This window comes from Oncorhynchus mykiss, chromosome 2 (genome assembly GCF_057628025.1).
Source record: "Oncorhynchus mykiss isolate SJ-2025 chromosome 2, ASM5762802v1, whole genome shotgun sequence".
Classification (NCBI taxonomy): domain Eukaryota; kingdom Metazoa; phylum Chordata; class Actinopteri; order Salmoniformes; family Salmonidae; genus Oncorhynchus; species Oncorhynchus mykiss.
The window spans coordinates 2,802,950-2,812,500 of record NC_143023.1 but is presented as its reverse complement, the minus strand read 5'-3'; the positions used below and the strand labels follow the sequence as shown (position 1 = coordinate 2,812,500).

Sequence of the window (9,551 nt, the reverse complement as noted above, 5' to 3'; positions counted from 1 at the left end):
TTACATAATAATGTGTAGTGTAGAAAAGCCTGATCATGTTTGTGTATGGAGTGCAGACCTTGGTCATATCATACCCAGAGACGGTAAGACAGAGTAGAAACATGTCAGATGTAACATGTACAGTCAGATGTAACATGTTAGAATCCATGTACAGTCAGATGTAACACGTTAGAATCCATGTACAGTCAGATGTAACACGGTAGAATCCATGTACAGTCGGATGTAACATGTTAGAATCCATGTACAGTCAGATGTAACATGTTAGAATCCATGTAGTCAAGTGTAACATGTTAGAATCCATGTACAGTCAGATGTAACATCAAAGCCCTTTGTGGTAATGGAACACGGTTCTCGTGAAATCCAGATTATTTGAGCCAGAAAGCGTTTGTGAAACGACGAGGCGGTCCAGTGGGGCGATTGATACAGTGGTATTGTTACTACACTTCTTATTCCACCTGTGGACAGTCCTTCACTCTTCCTTCTTGGCCTCTGCTGGTTGAGAAGTTGATCCGTGCAGCACCAGTAAACCTGACAGCGTTAGAGAGATGCCCACCCACCACAGTGCTGCGTGGGTCTCGCCAAAGATCAGCTTCCCAAGGAATGCCTTAAGACAGTACAGACTATGTAAGTGGGATTGGCAACATAAATAGCCTATAATACCTGTGTCCATACAGTGATTCACAGATGTCATTGTGTAACAGTATAACTTTAGACCGTCCCCTCGCCCATACCCGAGCGCGAACCAGGACCCTCTGCACACATCAACAACAGTCACCCTCGAAGCATCGTTACCCATCGCTCCACAAAAGCCGCGGCCCTTGGAGAGCAAGGGGAACTACTACTTCAAGGTCTCAGAGCAAGTGACGTCACCGATTGAAACACTATTTAGCGCGAACACCACCGCTAACTAAGCTAGCGTTTCACATCCGTTACAATTGCTCCAATTATGTTGTTCCACTCTGGTCTTATGGTCAATGTTCTATAGTGCCAAAGGCCTACTGTACTGTGTTCATATAAATTGGATAGCTGAGATCTGGGGTCGTATTCATAGTGTCTCAGGAGGAGAAGTGCTGAGATCTGGGGTCGTATTCATAGTGTCTCAGGTGGAGGAGTGCTGAGATCTGGGGTCGTGTTCCTAAAGCATCTCAGGAGGAGGAGTGCCGATCTAGGATCAGGTCCTCCCGACTTAACCATTATGATCTAAAAGGTGAAATTGATCCTATGGTCCACACTCCTACTCAGACATTTTATGAAAACATGCCGTGATGGATATCAACCAGTTTCTCTACTCACAGAGGATACAAAGTTGGATGCGGTGGTGGTGACTGTGGCCCGGGCCGAGGAAGAGGAGTGTCTCAGAGCCTTGGAGAAGAAGGTCCACATCACAGCATTACTGGTGAACAGCAGTCCTCCACACAGCAACCGCAGAGGGATGTGGAGCTGAAACAACACCACATCACAGCATTACAGGAGAACAGCAGCTCCATGGGGATGTGGAGCTGGAATACAATAGGACTTGTTAGTGGTCTCTGGTAGAATGGTATCTTTCTCACACACACACACACACACATTCTTTCTCTCAGTCTCCCTCTGACACACACACACACACACTTCGAAAATGATACATTCATATAGATACACTCTCACCCATTCGCAGGGTGATGTTTCCTCCGGAATAATCCTGTAGTCTCCATCCTGAGACCAGGTTTTCAGCCCTGTTTCACACATCCCTTTGAGGTAATCTGAGCCCAGAGATAACTTGGCTGACGAGGAGGCGACGGCTCCAAGAAAGCCCGCTAATAATGCATAAAACGCACCTGAAATCATGTTTATTTAGCATCTAAACTAGACTGTCCTGTCACATATTTGACTACTTCCTTGTCTAAAACGCTTCACTCGGTTCAACCAATCAGACTCACCTCTGGGATCATATGACCTTCAGCGGGCGCAGGGCGATGACGATTCAATGTTACGCTAAACACGACGGGCTAAACACAACCTGAAATTATCTTCGTTTCCCTTAATTTGTTCTAACTCTCAAAATGGCTAAGACGAATAAGGGTCCAAAAGCGAACGTATCGTGGGTGAAACCAGCAGAACCGTCATTTTTAAAGAAATTCAAGAACGATGTTGGCTTTAAGGAAGGACCCACCATTCATACCAAGGTATTTCGCTAATGTGCTAGGTTAGCTAGCCTAACGTTAGGTGGGATGTAGAGATACAGTATATATGTGACTGAATGGCAAGCCCGCCGGAGAGTTACTCTATATGTAGGTTTTAGTTAGAGTCGGTAGCACTTTGAATCAGCTAGTCAAGTAACGTTATTAGCTAGCTCTACAGGAGAGTTGACCACCCTCCAAAGTATTGGGGTTTTCTCTCACATAATTCAATTCCTTGACCACTATAGATATTTCATTGACACGAAGGGCAAAATTATTATTTATTTTTTTTGCAGGTAAGTGTACCTTTTTAACATGGAAAGGGCTGCTGGTATGATGTCAATATGGTGATATTCAACCTGGTCACTGTTCCCGCAGCGTTTAGAGATGCCAGCCTTGGAGGATGACAGTGGCAGTGATCGTGAAGATGAGCTGCCTCAAGTTGTCATTCTCAAAAAGGGAGATTTGAGCGCCGAAGAAGTGTTACAGATAAAAGAGGTAAAGGATGGTACAGAAAAAGGTAAGAACAATTAATTGTATACATAATATATAATAGCCTAAACTATCAAATAACCTTGGTGTTAATTGGCGTGTGTGTCTCTACTGTGTGTCTCTGTGTACTGTGTGTCTCTGTGTACTGGGTGTCTCTGTGTGTACTGGGTGTCTGTCTGTACTGGGTCTACTGTGTGTATACAGGGTCTGTACTGTGTGTATACAGGGTCTGTACTGTGTGTCTGTCTGTACTGTGGGTCTGCTGTGTGTATACAGGGTATGTACTGTGTGTATACAGGGTCTGTACTGTGTGTCTGTCTGTACTGTGGGTCTGCTGTGTGTATACAGGGTATGTACTGTGTCTACAGGGTCTGTACTGTGGGTCTGCTGTGTGTATACAGGGTCTGTAGTGTGTGTACTTCATCTTCCTCTTCTCCTTGCTGCCTACAGAAGACAAGCCTCCTGCGGACGGAAAGATCCTGTTCAAGAAGCCCACGAAGCGCTCCTCCGACAAGTTCCAGGGCATCACCGCCAGCTCTAACAACAACAAGAAGAAGAAGAGTGAAGGAAAGAGTGAAGGAGGAGATGAAGAGAAAAAGGAGAAGTCTGAAAAGAAGGTGAAGAACAAGAGTCTTCTCTCTTTCGGAGAGGATGAGGATGAGGACTAGAAGTTAATTCACCGCAGGGATATCAGACTAGAGCAATCAACCGCTCATCAGACTAGAGCAATCAACCGCTCATGGATGATGGAACTGATCTACTGCGGTTGTTGGTTTTTACTATGGGCAAAAAGACCCAACATAGAATAGCTCCACATCGTAGTTAGTCCCACTAGACTAAGATCCTTAGACATTACGGGTCATCCCCTCTTTTTTGGAGGTGGAATCTGGACATGTATGTGAAACAAACCCCTTCAATCTCATTCACGATCAAAGATCTTTTAGATTACATAAGATGCATGCTGTTATTCTTTGTCGACTATAAGACTATGTCTCTGCTGTTGGAAATGTTGTATAGTGACTCACCGTGGGCCTATTATCCATCCATTACAACTGTAGTCATCCGTCCTTCAGTGGATCCTCTGCACTTTTTCATACAGCCAACACACAGTCTGGATCGAAGATTTTATCAAGGTGACAACAGCTACTAAATGGGGGAAGCAATGAGCTGGTGGCTTTTTGTTTTAAAAAAAAATATATAGTCTGGAGCGTTGTGATGTGATACTTTCCTACAGTCAATAATTCATTGGATGTACAAATATGTTTTAGCTTCGACAACGGAGCATCAAAAGATGTCTTTAGTTAAAACACTGCGTTGTTTTGATGTCGAGGTGTTGGATTTTTCTGTGATTGTATTGTGTTTTTTTGTTATGATGGTGTTTCGTTGAATAAGTTTGAAATGTAACTATTAAAATACATCAAGGCCTTACGATAGCATAATACATCATGTATAGTTTGTTCTGTAGAAAGCAGGTCTGTAAAGTAGGTCATTTTGCAAAAATGTCTCTCATTAGCAAATACCTTTCCGGTTTTCACAATATGCAGAGAAAGGTCAGTGAAAAACAGAGAGATATACATTTTTATTCCCATAGAAAATAGTGTTACTTTTACATTTTAAACATGTGGCCCTTCAAATCCCAGAGGACTGATTTAGTTACCAGGATGATAAATCAGAGGACTCATTTAGTTACCAGGATGATAAATCCCAGAGGACTGATTTTAATTACCTAGGTAGTTAAACTGATAAGATGGATGGCTTGGAGGTTACAATCACAAGCCAAACAATAAAATGCAAAGTTATATATCAAGAAACCTTCGTACGCCACACCCCATAACCTTTGGTTGTAACGTGTTGGTCTGTCTAATCATCTACTGAATGCTGATCATTCATAAGTAGACTGACTACAGTCTGTATGTAAATCCACTTCTAATGTAGTGGAACATGCATTCAAATCCAAATAGGCCTAGTCCCCTGGCAACCTGGTAACCGGGCAACCTGGTTTGTTGGTTGCTCTTGCCAACTCCGTTGCTGTCATTGCCATGACAATTATTTGGTATGACGTCATAAACAGACTGGCACTCCAGACTAAATCCCTGGCGGTAGAACTCGTGAAGGCATCTTGATCATAAATCGACTCACAAAACCTGACGTTAGTAAACCACATTAGATGATATAGGGAAACAAATGAAACCCTTTTTTAATAATGGTATAAAAAAAATATTTAAAAAAAACACATTGAAATGCCTACATACCCGTCTGAATGCAGTAGGGTACGGGTACTATACATACACTATTGTTTTAGACTCTTGCCATTCACAAATGGTATCTGTCAATCACTACACTCTTAGAATTAGTGGTGACTCGAGGAACCCTGGAGTTCCTCAAGAAGCTATGCATTTCCCAAAGTTGGAATAGTTTCCGCATGTAATCAACCATGTTAATATTATTATATTAGAATATGTAATATGCATAAATATTCAAGGAACAGTTTAAATTGCAGTGTACAAACTTAACATGAACAAGAAATTACATTTACGCTAAACGGGTGACCAAAAATAACTATCTGAAAGCCACGCCTCCAATAAGCCACGCCTTCAATCTGATAGGCTGCCACCTTTACAATATATCATTAAAAAGGGTAAAAAAAAAAAAGAACTCCTACCATCACAGAAAGGATCCCGTTTGAAACTTTACCCAGGAGTTCCTCGACGACCCTTTTCAGAGGGGGTTTCCTCGACGACCCTTTTCAGAGGGGGTTTTCTCGACGACCCTTTTCAGAGGGGGTTTCCTCGACGACCCTTTTCAGAGGGGGTTTTCTCGACGACCCTTTTCAGAGGGGGTTTTCTCGACGACCCTTTTCAGAGGGGGTTTCCTCGACGACCCTTTTCAGAGGGGGTTTTCTCGACGACCCTTTTCAGAGGGGGTTTTCTCGACGACCCTTTTCAGAGGGGGTTTCCTCAACGACCCTTTTCAGAGGGGGTTTCCTCGACGACCCTTTTCAGAGGGGGTTTCCTCGACGACCCTTTTCAGAGGGGGTTTCCTCGACGACCCTTTTCAGAGGGGGTTTCCTCGACGACACTTTTCAGAGGGGGTTTCCTCGACGACCCTTTTCAGAGGGGGTTTCCTCGACGACACTTTTCAGAGGGGGTTTTCAGAGGGGGTTTCCTCGACGACCCTTTTCAGAGGGGGTTTCCTCGACGACCCTTTTCAGAGGGGGTTTCCTCGACGACCCTTTTTCAGAGGGGGTTCCTCGATGAACCTTTTTCAAATGTAAACGTTCCACTGGTTTGGCAAACCAAAAGGTTCTTCCAGACACCGTTTCTTTTAAGAGTGGATAATGACCTTTCATTCAGGCCCCACTGTCCTAGCAAAACAAAACAGGGGGCTGTCTGTTGTGCATGTTATTTTGGCATTAATATGTGTCGCATATCAGTTTGCAAACAATGTAAATAAATAAATAAAAAACAAACAAACAATTGAGTTAATAAAGCCGCATACAAACTTTTTTTTTTTTTTTTTTAGCTTTCTTGAGTAAGGCAGGGCCAAAGTGCAGGTGTTTCAGCCTAGCTCAGTGCTTTATGTGGTGGTGGGGCCGCCACTCATTGAGTAAGGCAGGTCCAAAATGCAGGTGTTTCAGCCTAGCTCAGTGCTTTATGTGGTGGTGGGGCCGCCACTCATTGAGTAAGGCAGGTCTAAAGTGCAGGTGTTTCAGCCTAGCTCAGTGCTTTATGTGGTGGTGGGGCCGCCACTCATTGAGTAAGGCAGGGCCAAAGTGCAGGTGTTTCAGCCTAGCTCAGTGCTTTATGTGGTGGTGGGGCCGCCACTCATGGGGACACTACGTCACCGCCAAATCTAAGGGTGGAGCTTGACAAATCAATCCCCTTGGGTGCTGCCATAGAGTTACATTAGAAGTGTCCATCCAAGAAGGACTACAAGGTCATTGGCTTACAGAAAGAATTACGTCAAATCACGTGATATCTACAGCAACTTTGATTGGACTGATCATGTCAATATCATACTTTCACAATCTTAGCTAGCAACCTAGCAGTCATCATCATGAATCAAGTCGACAATCTACTGGCAAATCCTTTTTAATCCTTGTCATATGAAGATAAATAATTAAGAGAAATTATAGATAAAACGTATCGGTGCTCATCGGCCATTGGACATAAACATCACACAACAAGTTGGAAATTGTAAATTCAACAATGAGTGGATTAGAAGGAATCAGTGACTAACTGCAATCATTTGAAAGCAATCACTATCCTGCTATTCAGTGGAGTGGCTGTGTGGTCCCAAGTCTGGGTTTAAGGGTCTCTTTTCCAGGCTTAAAAGGATAAACATTCCACATTGACCACGCTGTCAATCCAGCATGACTTCTGCCTTTTTCCAAAACAACTGGAAACTCGGAACTGGGGAAAGTGGATTTCATTGAGTTCAAGACGACTGGGAACTCGGGGGGGGGGGGGGGGGGGGGGGGGGCGGGGGGGACGGGGGGAGGGGGGACGAGCTCCGACTGGGAAATAAAAGAATGGTCATCCAACTCGGAACTCAGGCCTCTTTCTAGAGCTCCGTCCTGAAGATCACTGACGTAATCATGATTCAAACTTGTTTTTTTTCTCTCTCCCAGAGTTCCCAGTAGTCTTGAAAATACCATAAATCCAGAGAATTCCAGACTTTGATGACAAAGTTTGATGACAAAATTTGCCCACGAAGGACCGACCGCGACTCCTTCCTGTTCAAGTGAGCACAGCACAGATATGTATACTGTAGCTAATAAAGTAATACTCAGTGTATGTTGTGTAGTAAGCTGTTAGTAGCCCATGTCCCTCACCTTAATTTGGCCTATTTTCAGCTCTTTATTTTGCCTTCTGTTCTGACTTGGTGATGCCCATGTAGCCTATAGCCTGTCTTAAAGAAATGTCATCATCGAATATTGTAAGAGCTTTCATTGTCTGCTTATATGCCCCCTTTATTTATCCTACGGTTCTGACTTGGTGTACAGGGAGAATACTGTAAGAACTTCTGAATTCTGTCGCTGTACATTTCAAAAGTGCTGAACAAATAGTTATTATTGACTAACGTCCGTCCATCCTAGCTCGCTCATTGTCTTAAACGAAATGACGGATGGCCTCTTATCCGCTTGTCGTCCCCTTATGCCAGAGTTTGCACATCTCACTTGTCAGTAGAAACCACATTAGTTTAAGCAAGTCAGCCGTATCAGCAGTAAATGAGTCTGAATGAACTGTTTAGCTGCCAGACAAGGCTCTACTGATAGCCAGGTGTAGCAGTGGTAAGATGTGGGGACTGCTGTTGGGACTCTGCTGTTGGGACTCCACTGATAGCCAGGTGTAGCAGTGGTAAGATGTGGGGACTGCTGTTGGGACTCTGCTGTTAGGACTCCGCTGATAGCCAGGTGTAGCAGTGGTAAGATGTGGGGACTGCTGTTGGGACTCTGCTGTGAGGGCCTACATAAAGCTGTCCCAACAGTTTGTGGACAACATTTGTCACCGTTATAGTGCAGTTAATGTATTGTTTAGTGTTGTGTTGTGGGTTTGCTGGCATGCATCTCAAAAAATATAAATATTTTTGCCCCTCCAAGATTTACATGCTAAAATCACCACTGATAATGATTGGGGATTTACATTAGTGAGGTAAAGGACTGCGTTATAAAATTTTTTCCCAGAGTGCACTTGTTCCCTTTGTAAAATTATGACTCCATTGGGATTGACTGTAAAGTAATGTCATTGAAATGATGTGAATGGCAGTGAAACATTATAAAATGACAGAAGTTCCCTCTGGGGAAAAATGGAGTAATTCCATTCTACTCTAATTAACGATTTTGAAATGTGCCACTGAAACGAATTACTTCTCACAAAGTTAATTATGTTCTAACACCCCCCCCCCCCTAATTGAAAGGGCAATGTCTGGTTTTGTCAGCATGATTAAATAAAATAAATCATAAAAAGTGCATTTGAGACCAATGCTGAATGGTGTCCATAGAGCCACTTTTGAGCCCTAATGGCTGGCTAGTGGCATCGGAGGTCATTCAGGTTCAATAGCACTGAAGGAAACTGACATCCACCCGTAGATATTGTATGTCAATGTGAGGTACTGATTCACCAGACACTTAGCAGCACCCGTGGCTCATCTCTTTAACACAACAATATTGTAAATAGCATCTACTTTGTAACTTTTGGTCCCTGAACCTTGAAGGGTGGGGTGGGGAGGGAGAGAAGGTAGGGTGGGGAGGGGTGGGGAGCGAGGGAGGGAAGGGGTGGGGAGGGAGGGAGGGGGGAGGGAGGGAAGGTAGGGTGGGAGGGAAGGGGAGGGGGGAGGGAAGGTAGGGTGGGGAGGGAAGGGGTGGGGAGCAAGGGAAGGTAGGGTGGGGAGGGAAGGTAGGGTGGGAGGGAGGGAAGGGGTGGGGAGGGAGGGAGGGGGAGGGAAGGGGTGGGGAGCGAGGGAAGGGGAGGGAGGGAGGGAGGGAGAGGGAAGGTAGGGTGGGGAGGGAAGGGAAGGGGTGGGAAAGGAGGGAGGGAAGGGTGGGGAGGGAGGGAGGGAAGGAAGGAGGGAGGGTTGGCCTGGCCCTTGTTTGAAAGAACAGCTTCTCTATAGATAGAGGTCAGAGGAGAGCAGCTGGAAAGGAGAGATGGAGCTAGCTCTGCTATCTGAGGTTAGCCTAGCATACCTAGCTAGCTGCACTCACAGATGCTCTGGGTGACTCTGTAGACAGGAGATTATTTCCTGTACCGGCTTGCCCTCGAAACAGATCTGATACACTGCCACAAACAGAGGGAACCTGGGAAAGACACAACAGAATGACACAAGAGTTAAAATAGAAACATACAACCACCTCTCTCATCATTAGATCAAGTCTGGGCTCATGGCCGGGACCACAGG

At 44.7% G+C, this 9,551-nt stretch overlaps 3 protein-coding genes across 3 annotated transcripts in view; 1 reads left to right on the top strand and 2 right to left on the bottom strand.

Annotated features, from left to right (window-relative positions):
• Positions 1-1,928, bottom strand: part of LOC110516550 (transmembrane protein 42) — a 2,046-nt gene extending 118 nt beyond the window's left edge. Inside the window, exons 1-3 of the mRNA XM_021594953.3 lie at positions 1,648-1,928; positions 1,294-1,440; positions 1-604 (exon numbers count right to left, since the gene is read on the bottom strand). The exon at positions 1-604 is cut by the window's left edge and continues 118 nt beyond it. Coding sequence (XP_021450628.3) covers positions 470-604; positions 1,294-1,440; positions 1,648-1,827 — 462 coding nt within the window. The 5' untranslated portion in view covers positions 1,828-1,928 and the 3' untranslated portion in view covers positions 1-469. The remainder of the gene's footprint in view (positions 605-1,293; positions 1,441-1,647) is intronic.
• Positions 1,911-4,087, top strand: LOC149984755 (uncharacterized protein KIAA1143 homolog). The gene is made up of 3 exons (XM_090216150.1): positions 1,911-2,165; positions 2,538-2,679; positions 3,102-4,087. Exons 1-3 carry the CDS (start codon positions 2,043-2,045, stop codon positions 3,317-3,319), a joined length of 483 nt encoding a protein of 160 aa, XP_090072276.1. The 5' UTR covers positions 1,911-2,042; the 3' UTR covers positions 3,320-4,087.
• A 2,634-nt stretch (positions 4,088-6,721) lies between these two features.
• Positions 6,722-9,551, bottom strand: part of LOC149984754 (glycerol-3-phosphate dehydrogenase 1-like protein) — a 28,837-nt gene continuing 26,007 nt past the window's right edge. Inside the window, exon 8 of the mRNA XM_090216110.1 lies at positions 6,722-9,450. Coding sequence (XP_090072236.1) covers positions 9,354-9,450 — 97 coding nt within the window. The 3' untranslated portion in view covers positions 6,722-9,353. The remainder of the gene's footprint in view (positions 9,451-9,551) is intronic.

Excerpts from the sequence above, each read along its gene's own strand:
- LOC149984755 (XM_090216150.1), top strand. The coding sequence starts at position 2,043 with ATGGCTAAGACGAATAAGGGTCCAAAAGCGAACGTATCGTGGGTGAAA. Across the intron at positions 2,166-2,537 it reads GACCCACCATTCATACCAAG|CGTTTAGAGATGCCAGCCTT; the intron begins GTATTTCGCTAA and ends CTGTTCCCGCAG. Across the intron at positions 2,680-3,101 it reads AAAGGATGGTACAGAAAAAG|AAGACAAGCCTCCTGCGGAC; the intron begins GTAAGAACAATT and ends TGCTGCCTACAG.